This window comes from Notothenia rossii (assembly GCF_949606895.1).
Source record: "Notothenia rossii genome assembly, chromosome: 3".
NCBI lineage: Eukaryota > Metazoa > Chordata > Actinopteri > Perciformes > Nototheniidae > Notothenia > Notothenia rossii.
In genome coordinates, this window is record NC_136901.1 from 93,355,519 (window position 1) to 93,375,489 (window position 19,971).

The 19,971-nt window shown below is 41.7% G+C and overlaps 1 protein-coding gene across 3 annotated transcripts in view; it reads right to left on the reverse strand.

Moving 5' to 3' along the window:
- Positions 1-19,749, reverse strand: part of LOC307032714 (uncharacterized protein) — a 43,514-nt gene extending 23,765 nt beyond the window's left edge. Inside the window, exons 1-3 of one of the 3 annotated variants that reach the window (XM_079670885.1) lie at positions 19,200-19,749; positions 7,799-8,030; positions 417-7,714 (exon numbers count right to left, since the gene is read on the reverse strand). In XM_079670885.1, coding sequence (XP_079527011.1) covers positions 6,912-7,714; positions 7,799-8,030; positions 19,200-19,232 — 1,068 coding nt within the window. In that variant the 5' untranslated portion in view covers positions 19,233-19,749 and the 3' untranslated portion in view covers positions 417-6,911. Of the gene's footprint in view, positions 1-416; positions 7,715-7,798; positions 8,031-19,199 lie in introns of those variants that run through there. The other 2 variants (XM_079670886.1, XM_079670887.1) reach the window with 2 other exon arrangements.
- Between the last annotated feature and the right edge of the window lie 222 nt (positions 19,750-19,971).

Consider the following 19,971-nt stretch of genomic DNA (forward strand, 5'->3'; position numbering starts at 1 on the left):
GGACACTGGGTCCTGATGAAGACCACAGAGCTGCTTCAGGTCCTCTCTGGGGACACTGGGTCCTGATGAAGACCACAGAGCTGCTTCAGGTGGGAAACTGTCAGGAGTGAAGAGGAGGAATTCAAAAGGTTTATTCAATGATATGTTCCATTTCTAGATGCTTATATTTAGTGTTTTATCACATCATGTGCAGTGCCTTGTCTCATCTATGCTGCTGTGACGTAAACATGTTCCAAATTGATCCATTTAGTAAATGTGATGTTAAGCAGAGGAGAAAATGATAGAAAGGTCAGATAGTTATTAACATTACATGCAAATGACTTTAACCATTACGATAACAAGTTGGTTTTCTGTATAAATTATTATTAATACAATTCATCATAATCTGTTTAGCGACTTACATTCTAATTTACAGTTTGTTCACTTTTATTTGATTAAAATGACTTTATTCACATAGAAAGTGACATTAACGGTTGTTTGAACCACGGTTATAACGCTATCTGTGTCATTAACTATCACTAAGTTAACACAGAAAGCAAACATTAGCAAGTAAGACTGTTTAATGTACTCCATGTATACAGTATTTTCTGTATATTGTGTATTCTTTAGATACTCTAGTGATATGTGTCCCGTGTGTAAACTTGCTGCTAATGCTTCATTTTTATTATATCTTATTGTATCTTTTAAATATGCTTAACTTGCGTAATGCCTGAAAACACTTCTGCTGTGAAACAATCATTTCTAAGTTTAAGGTAAATAATTATTTTAATAAAGTATATCTATTTATCTAATGAGCTAAACCGTCGCTTAGCTTAGCGTTAGCTGCTAACTGAAGAACCCCCATTCATTTCAATGGGAAAAATGCTATATATTGAAAACTGCAATGGGAAAAATAAGCATATATTTAAAACTATATCTATGGTAAAGAGCACCAACACAACAACTCAAACTGTCTTAAAGACAACTGGTGCAATAAATAACTAAAATAAAGTCAGCTTAGCATTACAAATCAACTGTTACTCACCCAGAGCCGAACTGGAATAATAACTGTAGCTGTTAGCTGTTAGCCGTTAGCTTTAAGACTTTAGCTGTTAACCGATAGCTTTTAGACGTTGCATGTTAGACTTTAGCTTTTAGACTGTAGCTGTTAGCCGATGGCTTTTAGACTTTAGCTGTTAGCCAATAGCTTTTAGCCTTTATTTAAAGATAATTTGAGAATATTTTTGGCGCACATTTTAAAGTTTTTTTGTGAGTTTCTTTCTTCCAATATTACAGCTGTGTTAAAAAAGATAACTTCTGATTCGTGATTAACTGTAAACTAAGCAAACAGGTGTAAATACACTTAATGAAACCTCTGCGTGTGTTAATCCACTCACCACCACCACCTCTTCTTCTTCTTCTTCTTCTTCTTCTTCTCTCGGTTTCTTCTTCTTCTTCTTCTTCTCTTCTCTTGCTTTTCTTCTTCTTCTTCTTCTTCTCTTGCTTTTTAGCGGATTGCAAACAACTTAAAAGGTGCATACCGCCACCTACTGTACATGAGTATGTATCATCACATCATTCCAACTCTTTAACTTATGCTCTAATCAAAATAAAATTAAAATAAATCAATAAATCAATACAACCATGAAATAAATAAAACAAAAAACAAATCTATGTTCTTTCCTGACCTAATGTTAAATTATTTTTCCTACCCCAGTTTCAATCAAGAATTGAAACAGTGCCTTTCTGGTAGCTCTTACTCCCTCTCCTTTTGTTCCCAAAACACCAACCACACTCCACTCCCTCTCTGCCTCTAAAACTTCATCCTTTAGTTTTTCTCTTTCAGCTTTATAGATGTCACAGTGTAACAAGATATGTTCTACATCTTCTTTTACTGCACAGTTCCCACACTTGTTACTGTCACTTTTCCCCATGACCCACAGCGTACCATTCAAAGCTGTGTGATTTATTCTGAGTCTAGTCATCATGATTTCCTCCCTTCTATTTCTTTCTTTATGAATATTAATTGTAATTGTCTTTTGTACTTTATGATAGTCTTTGCCGGTCTTTCTCCCACCTTTTCTGCCAGATCTCCATCCCTTTCTTCTTAATTACTGCTTTTCCTTCTCCTTTACCAAGTTGAACTGGTAATGTTATTTGCTTTTGTTGTGCACTTTTTAGTAATTTATCAGCACACTTGTTCCCTTTCACCCCCTCATGCACACTCGTTCCCTTTCCCCCCCTCATGAGCAGGCACCCAGCAGAACTGCAGATCTATGCCGCTTATGTGCAGTCTTAACAGGCTCTGATTCAGTTCTATGAGAATGTCTTCCCTAGTAGTTGTTGTTGATTGTATGCTTTGTAATATGGACAATAAATCTGTGCATATCACCACCCTATCTGGTCTGATCTCTTCAACCCACTGCAATCCTATTATTACAGCAAGCATTTCTGCTGTATACACTGATAATTGATCAGACGTTCTTTTTAAAATAGATATTTTAAAGTCTGGGATGTATATGCCAACTCCAACACACTCTTCCTTGTTCTTAGAACCATCTGTATACATTTGCAGGTAATTGTAGTACTTTTCGTTCAGATACTCGTTTTAATTCCCACTTCATTTATTTGCCACTCTTTTTTCCTTTCTACAATACTCACATCTATTTTAGCTTCTGGGAACAGCCATGGGGGAACACTGCTAAATGGGGTTGCTTTGGCAAACGTGATATTCTCCACTCCATATGCCCTCGTTCTTTCCTTACTCGTCCAGCCAAACCCACGTCCCTGTAATTTTGCATATTCCCAGCAATCCTGTAATATTCTGTTTGAAATATTTTCTTCTCCACTTCCTTGTAGCCTGACCCAGTATGACAGAGCAAGTCTCTCTCTTCTGATCTCCAGAGGCGTCTCTCGTACTTCTATCAGAACTGCATTGATAGGGGATGACTTTATCGCTCCAATACACAGCCGATAACGAAAATAGGAAACAGTTGGCCGAAAACCGAATGCCGAAAATGATTAATAGAAATAGAAATATATATATAAATATATATATAATGTATACATTTTTTACCAATGTTGTTCAGCTACCTGATTATGGAAAAAGACATGATTATGGCAAAACTTAACTTAAATAATAATCACTATTATGGGTCCATAAAACATTTATTCAGCACTTTTGAATGCATACAGTACATTAATTCCAAGTCAAGTGCATTTTCTTTTCTCTGTAGGATAACTACAACAAAGTGCATTCAGAACAAAGCCAAGGTGCTTTAAAACTGCATAAACATCTAGGCCAGTAGGCCTACAACAAAATAGTGTAGATAAAGACTGTAACAGCCAGGCCTTCAACAACAACAAATGCAGCTATAAGTTTGGTAACCTAACGTGTTGTTGTGATGACGTAATCAAAACGCAGCGACAAGCAAGGCGCGCGACCATGCTCGCGGCTGGCTCACAGCCAACAGGCTTGTTTGAGACAAGCGAGACCTGCGCAGACCTGCGCAATTTCGATCAACGTCTTGTTCGTGCGTTGCATGATGGTTAGTCATTTTGTCCGACTTGCTCTGGAGGCTCGATCACATGAGACGTTGAAATCTCGCGGGACAAAGACGCCCGCAGCCTTGAGAGCGAGGCGCGGCGAGGAGGCGCAGTTCCTCTCCACGGGCTGCGGAAGCAAAATGCTTGATGGGAAAGGACTCGCTGGTATCTCCAGCTGAGCGCTCATTGGTGGGTTTTACCCCGTGCTGCTGATGAAGCTCTCCAATTGGCTCGGCAAAAGTCTGTTGTTGTTTGGTGTCAGTTTTACGTCGCCCCCTCCATTAACATTTTTCATCAGTGTTCCACAATGTTTATCATGAAATTAATATCTACATATGTTATACTATACTTGCACTGCTTACCGTTTTCATACTTTATACATCTTAGCATATTCATACACACTGTTCATACTGCTCACAGGCTGCTGTGTGTATTCATACCCCTCACTGTTTATTCATCATTCAATTCATTCTATATTTTATTCTAGATTGTGTACATTACTTTTCACTTTACTGCTTGTTGCACTCCTGGTTAGAAGCTAAACTGCATTTCGTTGTCTCAGTACCTGTAATCTGTGCAACAACAATAGACTTCAGGCGAGCTTTTTGAGCTGCGATCGTCTACTTTCGAGGTGAGCCGCAACGCATCTCAAACAAGCCTAACATGTCTGCTTCTTGGAGATATTTTATAATATCAGAGAAAGAGCCGCAGATTGCGATTTGTAAAACGTGTTCAGCTGACATTTCTCGAGGGGGTGTAACTGCAAAGACTTTCACCACTTCGGGATTACTCCACCACTTGAAATCAAAACACCCGGACAAATAAGCGGAGTATGATCAACGTAACCCTGTTCTCTGACTTTAGGCCGAAAACCGAAAGGGCCTTTTTAACTATTTTCGGTGGCCGAATATTCGGTGCATCCCTAGTAAATACCATGTAGCATGACTTGCTTTCTGACATTTTCAATCCCCAGTTATATGACCACCTCGCCACTTTTTTAATCGCTCTAGCTATATTCTCCATTACGTATGGGGCATTTCTTCCCCTCATCCAAATAGCCCCATCATCTGCGTACAGAGCCGATTGGATGCATGTGTCAAAGCATGTAAATATATAATTAATCATGATGTTAAATAATATTGGACTGGCTGCACTCCCTTGGGGAATACCATTTCCTATTTCAAAATAATTGGAAATATCTGCTCCAACCTTTACTCTAAATGTCCTGTCTGTTAAAAAGGCCCTTACCCAATTGAACATTCTCCCTCCAATACCCATTCTACCCAATTTGATCAGTAGCCCATCCCTCCACATAGAGTCATACGCCTTTTCAATGTCAAAGTACACTATTGCCATTATCTCTTTCATTTTCAATGTTTTTTCCACATCGTTACTCACTCTTACTAACGCATCTATTGTGGAACGCCCTTTACGAAATCCGCTCTGAAAACTACTCAGTAGCCCTTTCTGTTCCAGTACATGTGAGAGCCTACCGACAATGATCTTTTCCATCCATTTACATAGGTGTGATGTAAGAGCTATTGGTCTGTAGTTACTAGGGTTAGCTGTATCTTTCACTGGCTTATTGAATGGTAGCACGATTACTGTTTTCCACACACTTGGCATATCTCCTTCTCTCCAGATTTTATTGAAAAGACTCAGCACCATTTTCATAGTTTCCATAGGTAACTGTCTAAACATAGCTGGTCTTGTCCTGGGGTGGTATATCCTGTACCTTGTAAGGCTATTTTGAGTTCTGACATTGTAAATTCCACATCAAGAGCTGACCTATTATCCTGTCTCTTCTCCTTCACGTTCTCATTCTCTGCTAGTAACTGCTGTTTTTGCTGCCTATGGATATCACTGAGATGCTCCCCACTATGTACTGCTGCAAGTGTCCTTCCTAACATACCTGCCTTCTCTTTATCTGTCACTGCCAGCCTCTCCCCATCAACCAAAGCTGGAATTTTAATGGATTTCCTTTTCCCACTCATCTGCTTAAACATGGACCAGACATCACCTAATGTTACTCCTCTGCCAATGGTAGACCACAATTCTCTCCATGTTCTCTTTTGTGTATATTTAATTGTCCTTCGAGCAGCTGCCCTTTTCCTTTGATACTCTATAACATTATTTTGTGTCATGTCTTTCTTTAATTCTCTAAATGCATCGTTTCGCTCTTTATTAGCCCTGCTGCATTCCTCATTCCACCATGGCACCACTTTCTTCCTACCCTTGGTTGGTGCTTTGGGTATACTGTTCTCTACTGCATTTAGTATATGTTATGTTATTTGGCTTGTAATGACCTCTATGCTTCCCTCTGATGTTAGCAGGTGTACCGACTCCTCACACCATATCCTACATTTCCCCCAATCGGCTTTAGCAAAGCACCGCCTGGTTATTACACCTCCTTCCTGCATATATACATTAGTATTCATTTTAGTAAGCACTGGATAATGGTCACTTCCTACAGTGGAGTTATTCAAAACAAACCATTTGCATGTATGAACCAAACAGTTTGACACTAATGTCAGATCCAGGCATGAGACTTTCCCCCTGTGGACATCTACTCTTGTGCCATGTCCATCATTAAGGCATACCAGTGTTCTTTCCTCAAGCATTTCTTCCACTATATTTCCGTTACTGTCTGTATGGTTGCTGCCCCATAGACTGTTGTGTGCATTGAAATCACCACACCAAACTTCCTTCCTATGTTTATTTCCTGCTATTTCTTTAAATATATCAGTGGTTAGATTTGGACATGGGTTGTATAAATTGATTATCCTAATGTTATCTTGTTTTCTAGGATTTCAGATTTCCACTATAATACAGTCTTATCAGGATATTGCACCACCCTATATGCCACACCATCTTTGAGAAATGACTGCAGGATCTCAGGTATGCAAAGTGGACAGGTAGGCGAGAAAGGCTTTTTTGAGTCTCAGAGACCAAGGTCCTTAACACTTTGCATACATTGACTGCACGACTTCAGGTCTGCAATGTGGACAGTACACCTCAAATACATCACTACACAACCTGTGGTATTTGAAAATAAGGGAATGACATTTTTATAATATGCTGCAAAACACAACAGATATGCAGGGTTGCGAGTCTTTTTCTAAGGCCATTTTATTTTTGCTAGTCTGATCATTTCAACAAGAGAATAGGATCAAACTGAAAACATTGTAAATATGTTCTAGATACATGAATCATTGGTTCTTTTAGACCAGAACAGACTGCTAACTCAACAGGAACTATCAAAAACATCCCAATCAAAGTTTAAAGTCACAACATTAACTACTCGGCAGATTAATGAACAGTGAAACTCGCTCATGGCCTTTAAGGTGAATACTTTAAGAAATTGTTTTCCCACACTCTTAACACCACTATGGTTTTAAGAGTGTGTGAACACGAAGATGTGATTTGAGAGCATCTGATCTAGTGAACGTTTTCCCACACTCTTCGCACCAGTACGGATTTTCTCGAGTATGAATACGGTGATGTGTTTTGAGATGACTTGATGTAGTGAAAGTTTTCCCACACTCTTCACAGCTGTATGGTTTTTCTCCAGTATGAATACGGTGATGTGTTTTGAGATTACTTGATGTAGTGAACGTTTTCCCACACTCTTCACACCAGTACGGTTTTTCTCCAGTGTGAATACGTTGATGTGTTTTGAGATAACTTGATGTAGTGAAAGTTGCCCCACACTCTTCACAGCTGTATGGTTTTTCTCCAGTATGAACACGAAGATGTGATTTCAGAGCATCTGATCTCATGAACGTTTTCCCACACTCTTCACACCAGTACGGTTTTTCTCCAGTATGAATACGGTGATGTGTTTTGAGATGACTTGATCTAGTGAAAGTTGTCCCACACTCTTCACAGCTGTATGGTTTTTCTCCAGTATGAATACGGTGATGTGTTTTGAGATGACTTGATCTAGTGAAAGTTGTCCCACACTCTTCACAGCTGTATGGTTTTTCTCCAGTATGAATACGTTGATGTGTTTTGAGATAACTTGATGTAGTGAAAGTTGTCCCGCACTCTTCACAGCTGTAAGGTTTTTTTCCAGTATGAATACGTTGATGTGATTTGAGATCACTTGATCTAGTGAAAGTTGTCCCACACTCTTCACAGCTGTACGGTTTTTCTCCAGTATGAATACGTTGATGTGATTTAAGAGCACCTGATGTAGTGAAAGTTGTCCCACACTCTTCACAGCTGTACGGTTTTTCTCCAGTGTGAATACGTTGATGTGATTTAAGAGCACCTGATGTAGTGAAAGTTGTCCCACACTCTTCACAGCTGTAAGGTTTTTCTCCAGTGTGAATACGTTGATGTGATTTGAGAGCACCTGATGTAGTGAAAGTTTTCCCACACTCTTCACAGCTATATGGTTTTTCTCCCGTGTGAATATGCAGGTGGCTCTTTAAATGTTCAGATGTTGTAAAGGATTTGTCACATTGCTGACAGCTGTGACGTCTCTCTCTTCCTTTCGGTTTCTAGAACAGACGGACAGAGAAAGAGAGAAAGTCAATCTAAAAAGCATAAATACACAAGTTAACACAATAAAAACTCACTTAATATAAACCTTGAGTTAACAAAATACTACTTATCAACTGTTTGTGTTTATTATATTTGTATTATATTTGATACAGTAATACAGCAATATTCTAACCAAAGTATATACCAGAGGTGGGGGACTCGAGTCACATGACTTGACTCGAGTCACATGACTTGACTCGCATATTTTTTGACTTGAGACTTGCTTGACTAACATTGATAAAAGACTCGACTTGACTTTGAATTCATGACTTGAGACTTGACTTAGGCTTGAGACAGATGACTCGAAAGGACTTTACTTTTTAAAATAAAATATTTGCATTTACTAAGCCCCTAGAGGGCAATGAAAAAAAAAGAAAAGAGAAAGTATCTCGTTCGCAGTAGAAAGTAGGAAGTGGAGCGCACAGGAGACAGCCGTTTCATTGCAGACTGTTATGTTTATGTGGGGAAATACATACATTATTTGAGATATATTTCAAACTCGGACTTCATTTTAGGGACATTTCGACCAGGGGTGTAGAGTTATTTGTTCAAGCACCAGATCGGCAACACAGGAGAGTCTGTGACTCAGTATCTGCTGCCCACAGCTGTTTTATAGAAGAAAAACCTCCTTCACTTCATGAAATCTCCGCAGCACCAGGAGGCAGTAACGTGTAACTCAGCAGAATCTCAGAAGAGCAGTACCAGCCGCAAAGAGCTGTGCCTTCACTGTGTTTACCTTCATTAGAACAGCTAGCGAGCGACCGCAGGCTGCTACGTTTTAACCACACGCACCTCTATACACACACACACACACACTATACTGCCCAATTATTCCCCCTATTGCCTGTTTTATGATTGCAGAGCCTCACTCTTCATTGTTGTTAATGTTGAAAATAAAACCCTAGTTTCATAACCACTGTCTTTTAACTGATTTAAATGCGGAAACTGGGGTTATTCATCAGAATTTCGTAGGACTTGACTTGCTTGACTCTCACCCCAGTAACTTGAGACTTGCACATGGATGACTTACTCCCACCCCTGGTATTCAGGAGACAGAGGGAGACGGCATCCTGTCACTGCGAGTCTCAGTATGCTCCGTTCGTCTTGTTTTAGTTTTTTTGGTCTAATTATTGTCTAAACTTTATTGTGTCTGTATGAAACGTCATTTTGAGAGACCATGCTTTTGATCCTGTGGATTACATTTGCCTTCTGCAGAACATGTCTGGCCATTCAACTTTCCAAGACACACCTGAGTGACAGCACGAACAGGTATGGCGAGGAGCCCCGGCCTCTACGCTGCTACAGCCGCGAGGCTATGCTAGAGCTAAAATGCGATCGGCTTCCTACGAATACACCAAGCCACCTGTGCTCTTCGATATTGGATGAAATCCCTCGGGAGCCGGTTAGAAACACCAGGAAAAAGAGATGAGGAAGGAGGGGAGGCGTTCAGAATCGCCTACGGCAGAGATTCAGCCGGCCACCACTTCCATCCATCATTCTCACAAACCTGCGCTCATTGAGCAACAACGTGGACACACTAAGGACATACACAAGGTACCGTCATGAATTTCTTGAGGCCTCTTTATTATGTTTCACGGAAAGTTGGCTACAATCTACAAAGCCTGAATCTCTCTTTGAAGTACCTGGATTCACCCTTGTTCGAGCAGACAGTGATGCGAACTCGGGGGAAACCAGAAGAGGCGGTATTTGTGTGTATATTAATGATCTGTAGTGCCGATCATACTCAGCCAAATGTAAAACCTGCAATCCCAACATAGAAATTCTCGGCATGACGTTAAGACCCTTTTATCTGCCCAGAGAATTCGGGTGTATTTTACTGTTTGTTGTTTATGTGCCTCCCAGCGGCAGAGGACACTGTGTTCACGAGCTACAACTCAGCCACTGGCAATAATGCTCTGGGACCTGAAGCAATGTCGCCTGGAGACTGTGTTACCTGGGTTCCAGCAGTATGTTAGGGATCACAGCAGGAAAGAGAATATCCTGGACAAATGCTTTGTTAATGATAAAGGAGCCAATAGAGGTTTCTCAATACTTAAATTTCCCCTCCTCGACTCCTATCCTCGATACTTAGTCCCGCCCACAGGAGATGCGAGCGGAGGACTGAGGAGGGGAACTGAGGGAGGGGAACCGAGGAGAGAGGGGAAGCAGCAGGCGGTTAGAGAAATGAGAACTCCACTCCTCTGAGCGGTCATTTTAAAGAGACGTCCATTAATGAGGACAGGAGACACAGCAGCCCTCTGTCTGATGGACAGATGTGTTCATGATGACTTATATATTTACTTTGAATTCATTCACAGTGCGGTATAATGAGACAATAACAGGCTACAGATGCGGACACACACACATTTATATAAATATATACAATTTCAGAATCAAACAAGTATGAGAGCACTCTCATAATGACGTAACACAATCGGAGACTGGATATATCCCCCCCCCCCTCTCTCTGGTCGCTGAAATGGGGAATTTCAATTACGGGCCAAAAGTTGTATTTACACATAGGCTATTAAAAGAGGACACCAAACCAACTGAGACCCGTCGGTCCGCCGTACGCACTGTACAACACACACTTTAAAACACACACAGTACAACACACACACAGACTGTACCCCACACACACCTACACACTGTACCACACACACCTACTACAGCTCGTAAAGCATAATCAGGCTACAGCCGTTGTGTATTTTATTATGTGAAGCACTAAATGGTCTTAGAAAAATATCGACTAAAGCAAATAAAGAGAGTAGGCCTGTTATACTGAGTGATATATATTATACACTAGCGGTGTAACGGTATACGTACCCGTACCGTTCGGTTCACGTGTGTACCGAACGAACATACCGTTAAACGTAAAAAAATTGAGAACGTGAACAACTTCTTGGAATCAATCTCAGGTTTCCTCAGCATTCAGAGTAATTTGCTCACATTGGGTTCAACGCGTCAGAGCGAGCAAGTCATTTAATTGGACGAGAGGCATACTATGAGAGCTGGTCAGAGGGATGCGTTCAAATTTAGTCAGTCATTTGAGGAACTAGCGAAATGGCGAACGCAAATAAAGTTGAGCTCGAAAATCCTTCAGCATCATTGAAGTCTCCGGTTTGGGAACATTTTGGTTTTGCAGTTACGTACAAGGATGACAGGCAAAGACAGGTGGACCGAACCAAAGCTGTTTGTCGGCATTGTTCAACTAACAATTGTTACGCGGCTGGCAATACATCAAACTTGCACTCATTTAAAAAGGCATCACCCGAACGTGAATATCACCGGTACCAAAAGACTGAAGTGCAAACCCAACTCCCGCTAGCATTTAAGCCTCCACCACTCGCAAAAAGTTTAGACCGAGCCAAAGCTATTACAAACGCCAAATATCCTTATGTTGCAAGTTCAAATACAGATTATTTCAGTTCATCGAAATGCTGCACCTTAATGTTTATTATATTTTGTATTTATTTGAGTGAATATTCAGTTTAATAATAATTAAAAACCCAAAACTAATAGTTTATGTTGTGTGAGTACTAGTGCAGTAAAGTTCAAATACAGATTATTACAGTTCATCAAAATGCTGCACCTTAATGTTTCTTTTATTATATTTTATATTTATTTGAGTTAATACATTATTCAAAGTTTAATAATAATACAAATATATATATATATATGTTATTTGATAATTTTTTCTGCTGTACCGAAAACGTAACGAACCGTGACCTAAAAACCGAGGTAGGTACCGAACCGAAATGTTTGTGAACCGTTACACCCCTATTATACACACTGCTCTGCTTTCTGCACGGACCTCACAGCTGTTCTCTCTGGAAACATCGCAACGTGATGAAAGCAGTTTCTAAAATAATATCCAGGGGATGCATGCAGAGCTGTCATTGGCTGAGATAAGTCCGGCCGTGCATCACGCCTCCACCGTTCCCGGAAATGCATCCGTGGAGGACCCATCAGTGTCTCCTCGGTTAGAGCTCCTCCAGAGAGCCTCCTCGATGCTCGATCCTTATTTAGAGAAATGACATGTCCTTCAAAATGGCGCGCTGAAATTCATTACCGGGTCACTACCGGAGGACCGAGGAGTCGAGGAGGGGAAATTTCAGTATTGAGAAACCTCTTATGTGTCTAAATACAGACCACCAATACTGAACTCTGATCATAATGTTGTGAATATGATACCAGTGTATAAGACCAAACTGAAGGGAAGTCAACCAGATATATATACAGTCTATGATTTTACGTCATGCGATCGGCATGTTTAGAGAGCACCGATCGATCGGTAGAGAGTGAGTATCGGCCGATCTCGATCGGTGACCGATCGATCCGAGCATCCCTAAAGACTATATTAACTTCTGTGTTCCCACTAAAGAAATACAAATCTATGCAAGTAATGAATCATATGTGACTAAGGACATTAAAAAAAGTTATAAAAAACAGGAAAATAGCTATGGGATCACTTAGAGAAAGAACTGAAAGTCAAATTGAGGGAATCAAAACTGGCACACAGAGAGCTTTTGGGAAATGCTTTTAAAGCCAAAGACCCCAAAAAAGTGTGGGACACCATGAGAACCATGACCTCTTCAGCTAAACCTATTGTGACGGACAAGAAATACTTGATCTATACCAATTTGCCTATAAGCAAGGGGGTGGTACTGTTGCTACTCTGGTTCATATCATCACTAAACATTTAGATAAACGTCACACCTATGCAAGAGCCCTCTTCCTAGACTTCTCAGCAGCAACACAATTCAAGCAGACATCTTGGTGTCAAAAATTGCCAAAATGGAAGTAAATCCATACCTGATTTACTGGTATGCTGCTTTCCTCATCAGTAGAGAGCAACTTGTGAAGGTTAACAAAACCCTGTCATCTGCCATCACAACCAATGTAGGGGCCCCCCAGGGCTGTGGGAGTTCAGCTGTGCTCTTTACTCGCTTCTTTTAGCTTCTTTTGATGACTTTACTGAGCTGCTGTCTATAGTGTGTTTTGACTTTGACCATCTAGTCATTGTTGGTGATTTTAACATCCATGTTGACAACCCCCAGGACAGAGGGGCTGTCTTGATAACTATGGACTGACTCAGCATGTGACGGAGCCCACGCACAATAAGGGGCACACTCTGGACTTAAGGATCTCAAAGGGTCTGAATATCTCTGGGGTTGTGGTGACTGATGTTGCACTCTCTGATCATTCCTTTGAGAGCTCTATTTCTGTTCACACAAATGTTCAAAAAGAGGTAACCACAAAGCGATATTTAACTGAAAATACTAGGGAAATGTTTACTCAGAATGTTTCTTCCACACTTGCCCCTGCTAACATCTCACTAAATGAGCTAGTAGATCATTTTAATTCAACAATAAAAATGTTATAGATGCCACAGCTCCAACTAAGGTAAAGGAAGTGACTGGCAAGAAAATATCTTCATGGAGAAAGGCCATGACCGTGAGAACAGAAAAAAGAGAGTGTTGAAAAGCTGAACGTATGTGGAGAAAAACAAATCTCCAGGTTCATTTTGAAATCTATAAAGAGAGACTTGGCCTTTATAATTTGGAATTGAAATTTGCCCGACAGTCTTTCTTCTCTGACATAATTGCCAAAAACAAAAACAATGCACGTGCCTTGTTTGCTACTGTCGACAGACTAACTAACCCCCCAGTAGGGCTGTTCCGAATACCATTTTTCGGGCTCCGGATATTCGGTAGTAATCAGCAGCGAATATTCGAATATTCGGCCAGCGGGGGGGGGGGCGTAGTAATCAGCAGCGAACCGCTTCAACACGTGTATTTTGGTTTATTCACGGCATACAATTTGTTATTCTACAGTATTGTTGTTTTATAGTTATCAACCCAATTTGTGTTCTTTGAAATTGAAAAGGATATCGCATTGTGTTTGTTACTTTCGTTACAGTTGTATATGTCCTAAGTGTAATTTGGCTTGGCTTCCTATTTATGGACATGCTTTTATTTTGAAGGAGAGGTAGCGCTGTTGACAGGAAGTTGTTGTTGCTTTGGAAACAACGTGACAGAGAAAAGTAATATCTACATATAAAGACGGAGAAAGTAAACGATAATGTTTATGGTTAAGTGTTAGCACCCCCCGAACAAGCTCTTACGTTGATATTGGAGATTTCAATAAATTCTCATTTGAAAAAAAACCCGGAAAAACCCGGAAAAAACAAACAAAACGAATATCCGAATAACGAAATTGAAACCCGAATAGTACTCCAACGAACGAATATTCGGATATTTGATTATTCGGGTACAGCCCTACCCACCAGTGGCAGTAGCCTCTGAACTTCTATCCACCAGGGCCTGCAATGATTTTGCCTTCTTCACTGACAAAATTCAGAAAATCAGGCAAGCAGTCAGTGCCTCTGCATCAGGTACAGCAAAGGTGTTGTCTCTGTGTCGACCTAAAATTCAATTCAAACACCATGACACAGTTCCATCAGACTAATGATAAAAACCAGGACATTATACAACTTCTAAAATCCTCCTCCTGCTGCCTTGATATTATTCCAACAGGATTTTTCCAAGATGTTTTTCCTTGCATGGCCTCAGATCTACTTCACATAGTAAACAAGTCTCTTCACTCAGGTGTTTTTCCACAGGCTCTGAAAACTGCAGTCATTAAACCGCTCTTAAAAAAGAATAATCTAGATGCTTCAGTAATGAACAATTACAGGCCCATATCAAACCTCCCATTTCTAGGTAAAATCATTGAAAAAGTTGTTTTTCAACAGTTGAGTAACTTCTTGCATTTAAATAGCTGTTTGGATGTGTTCCGGTCAGGCTTTCGTCCAAACCACAGCTCTGCGACTGCTCTTGTAAAGGTCTTCAATGACATCCACGTATGGCGCATTTCCACGGCAGGGCCTCGCACTGCTTAGTACGGTATAGGTAGGCCTTGGTAGGCCAGGCTCACTTTATCCTGCGTTTCCAATACAGTTTAGAAACTGGGGCAGTAACTATAGTAACGCAGTGTAGGTGGAGCCGTGACGTCATCTTCAATGTGAACCACACAACCAACATCAACCGTTAGCTGTTAGCCCTCAGAGCTCCTCATATCTGTTCAGAAACTAGACACAAGTGAAACAAGTACAAACCACAGACTGTCTGTGTCATGGCGAATACAGTCGCTGGTTTATTTATGTCTGTATAGGCCGTTGTTGGGAGTGTGGACGGTCGGAGCATATACAACGTTAGCTTAGCCGATCTCCATTCAGAAAACACGCATTTTAAAAGGTTTCTCGCCTGCCGTCTGTCTGCAGACTTGTCAAAGCATTAATTCATGGTTTTTACTAAACGGTATGAGCATGTTGTTACTTCGGCAAAACTGCTCCACCTGTTAGAAATCTGCTCAAAGATTGTTGGTCACCCTGTCAGAGACTTTCTGACTCACAGACCATAATAACCTGAGAGGCTGTCCAACAGCATCATCTGGGACCCAAAGCATGCTCTAACAGAGAATCTGAAGTACTACCATCTAATGGAGATTCACTAAAGTCAGCCTGAAGCATCCTTTGTGCTCCAGTCAATCCTCTCAGTAAACACAGAGCTGAATCCGGATCAGATGCACGCTGAAGGCTCTTTGAGCAGCTCTCACTGATCCTGCTGTTATGTTACATGTTCAGTGCTCGACATTAAGGGCTGCCCGATGGCCCGGGGCCATCTAGTATTTAGCTCGGGCCATGAAGCCTCACCTGCTGGTTGCCCGATCGGGCAATCTATTATGCCAGTATCATGCAGCTTGCGGATCCAGTAATGAGTGACCCGACAGTGAAACTAAACATATCTATAACTAGTTACGGTAGTTTGAGAGGTAATTAAAAATAGCTACGTGTGATATTCTAACCTGAAGTGTGTGTTTTGTCTGCTCAACGCTGCATGTGATCATGCAGAGCTGCGTGTCGACTCATCAGCAGCAGCTGATCTCTCTGTCCCGTCAGATTAGACTTCACTCGCATTTATGTCCATATCAATCAGATCCAGCTAGTTCTAGCTAATGATATGACTACCTGCTTATTAAAAGACACCGTGACCTAAACAATAAGTGTCGCTATGCAACTGGGTGAGGCCACAAAGTATAGCGCAGCATTATGCATTTGTTTACATGCCCACCGGAAACCCGAGGCATTAGCAACAGATCAACGCACAATCAACCCATCCAGGACATCTCTTTCTCCACATTAAGTGTTACACATTAGAATTGACTACTCTTGTCTGTCACATACTCTTCTTGTCTGTCACATAAGTGGCACAACTGAAGCGGTATTGCGCTAAAGGGAAATTATTTTGACCGGACATTTTGACCGAAGAGATTTAGATTTAGAACGGGAACTCTGACGTCGCCATTTTGTGTGCTTCGCGGATGCGCTCGGCTCCTCTCGACTGCTGCTGCTCGGTCAGCTTCCGGATGAGGAGGCATTCCTTCGACCAACTTACAGTAGATAACGTTACAAACATTTTTAACAGGGGCCATAATAGCGTAAATAATGTTTGTTTTGGCAGTTATAACTGCATGTAATGTTTTCTACTTTTTTACATCTGGGAAGGCATTTGCCTTCATCAGATGGAAAGTGTCTTGACCAACAACTTAAGTATTCATTATAGCTATGCAGGGCATGCAAGAGAGCAAACACAAACAAGTGAAATGAAGAATACAATTGAAATTGTAATATTGTGGTGGTTCAACTTATAATTCAGTTCATAGAATGCACCAGACAGCATCTAAGACCTGCAAAAATCAAAATGTTCTAGGGGGAGGCCCCCCAAACCCTTCGTGCGTCATTTCGTCCGCGCGCATTTTTAAGGGCAATCTCTATTGGGCTCAGGGCCATCTGTAAATTAGCTTAGATGGCCAGCAGGGCCATCTGCCAAAATCCTTAATGTCATGCACTGATGTTTGTTGTTTGTTCCTCATGTATTGTGTTTGTTTTATGTGTCTATGTTGATGTTACACAACGAGCTGCTGTGATGCAAGTCACATTTCAGACTTGATCTGACAATAAAGAATCGTAGACAACAACGTTCTAACCTCTATCTAACCATAATGTGCATTCATATTAGGCTTGGGCGGTATCATTTTTTTCATACCGTCATACCTTGCTGACATCATACCGTGGAATAGGGTATATGACGGTATGACTTGGGTCGACTTGAGCGAGGTGGCATTCGGCGGCAAATAGATGTTTCGAACTGTATATTATATGTTCGGTGTAAAATGCAGCCCGAGCCGGTACACGCTCGCAAAGTGCCGCGACATGCGCGCAAGTGCAAAACAAGGGCTGCATACATGACACATTGTGCAAATGGCACATTTTGAGATCGGATACAGGACGCGTTTGTAGATGTCCGACGTTGTTTCCATTGTGAGCTAAGTTAACAATATATCATCATACATAAACATTTTCCGGGAGTAAATACTTGACTTATTGAATAAAGTTTGCTATATTCACTAACTAGTTTGGCAATATTATTCCGTGCATGTGTTAAAAACCTTATTTCCATTTGATTCATTGGATTACTCGCGTGAATGTTTAGCACGTTAATGCTTTCGTTTTTAAAACCGTCCGACCTCCACTACAAAACCATCAACCAGTTGCATAGGATTAAAAAATGTCAACACTCACTCACCCCGTCTTAAACATTCCCAAAGAAGTGCCTCTGTCTCTCGTTGTGCTGGATGAAGTCACTGGCGACGAGTAAACCCAAAAATAGTCCCAAACAGGCGCAGAGACATTTTTCTTTTTTACTAGTTGTCCGAGTTCGGGGCCACACAAAGGCATGAAAAAAATCTTGAAAAATCTTGATGCTGGGCGTGTCTGAAGCGTGGCGATTTTTTGCAAGCAACGCGACCAACAACCAATCACATGAATCTCCCGCCCCCGACATACAAAGCAATAGCAATGTTAAAACGAAGTAAACTGGATATAAACTCTCCAAACAGGCGAAAACCTACCAGTTTCACCCACTGTCTCTGCCACCTCCCTCCATGCCTGGTTCCTCCGGTTTGTATCCCGGTAAATAGTTCTGGTCGTAAGAACCGGGTGATTTGCTACCGTAATATCTCGTTTGGAATATGAGGAAATTAAATGCGGTCTGGCTCTCCCAGCTTGCACGCGGTTTGATTGGCTAGCGCTTGTACTGGCGGGATTTGCATAAACGGGATTTGATTGGCTGATGCCAGCTTCGAAAGCATCGGGAGCATCAAAAGTTGAACATTGCTCAACTTTTGATGCTCACGATGCTTGCAAAGCCATGCTCCGCTCCCCACAATGCAGTTCGGCGAAGATTACAAATCTTCTACGTCACTCACCCCATTCAAGCGAATGGGCGAAGCTTTGAAAGATTTTTTTCATGCCTGTGTGTGGACGGGCCGTTAGGCATTTGGGGATAACAGTGTTAGGCATTCATGAGGTGCAACAACATTAACATGAACCTTTCTGTTGGTTGCTTGTTAGCAGACCCTCCACGCGATAGCAGAGCGAACAGGTACAGCAAGCGAGGGATCATTGTCTACTAGCAAATCGATTGCAGATGGCGTCGTGCTCGCAGACGGATACAAAAATAATAATGAATGGGTCGGGAAATATACTTTGGTGGCCGTTAAACCTGGACGGCCCAAGTAAAGTCTATGTGTGGGAAACCCTGGACTTGAATTTTGAATTGAGCCGTCCCTTATAGATACTATCTCTTTACGTATTAGTGATAGGAATCCCGGCTGTTTTTAGTGAGTCGGATCATTTGGCTCGGCTCACTAAGAAGAGCCGGCTCTTTCGGCTCCCAAACGGATCTTCACGTTACCACAGTTTACCAGAGCCTCTGTTTCGCCGCTGCGAGGCTCCGGCGCTCGCAGTTCACGCGCGTGCTCCACTAGCACAGGAACACGCTTCGCTGGCGGTGAAAAGAATCCCACCAGACTCCTTTGCCCCTCCAACAGAGGGATGTCCTTGTCCTTTTTCGTCACTTCAAGCGATAAAAACTCTTTTGGACGCCCTTGGCTCGAGTTCAGGGCGTTCCGAGCTGAATAAGGGCGTCAAATGACGGCAAGACGCCTGCCTGGCGGAAACGCTGGAATTAGGAATATATTGTGAGGAAGTGCACACTGACCTGAGCTCCAGGGGTCTCTTTGTTCTCCTCCATGCTGCTCTCAGTTCTCCTTCTCCGGATGGGTCTCTGAAATAATCAACACAACTACAGCTGACACAAAACAAGACAACTCAATACAACCGACAGACACAACAAAACTAATCTACAGCTACTTCGTAGGTTCATAGCAGATGTGAGAAGTAACTAAGTACATTTACTCAAGTACTGTACTTAAGTACTATTTAGAGGTACTTTTACTTTACTTGAATATTTCCATGTAATGCTACTTTGTCTGGGACAATAGGAGACAGTAATAAAGCTGCTTCACTGAAGAGGAGAAACTCACAGCTCCAGGACTCTGTAAGTCAGGAGGAGACTAGAAACAACAAGTCAATAAACTGAGGATTCATCCTGTAACATAAAGGAGTTACCACACACACACACACACACACACACACACACACACACACACACACACACACACACACACACACACACACACACACACACACACACACACACACACACACACACACACACACACACACACACACACACACACACACACACACACACACACACACACACACACACACACACACACACACACACACACACCTTATTTTAAACTGGAAACACTGAGAAGACCACAGAGCTGCTTCAGGTCCTCTCTGGGGACACTGGGTCCTGATGAAGACCACAGAGCTGTTTCAGGTCCTCTCTGGGGACACTGGGTCCTGATGAAGACCACAGAGCTGCTTCAGGTCCTCTATGGGGACACTGGGTCCTGATG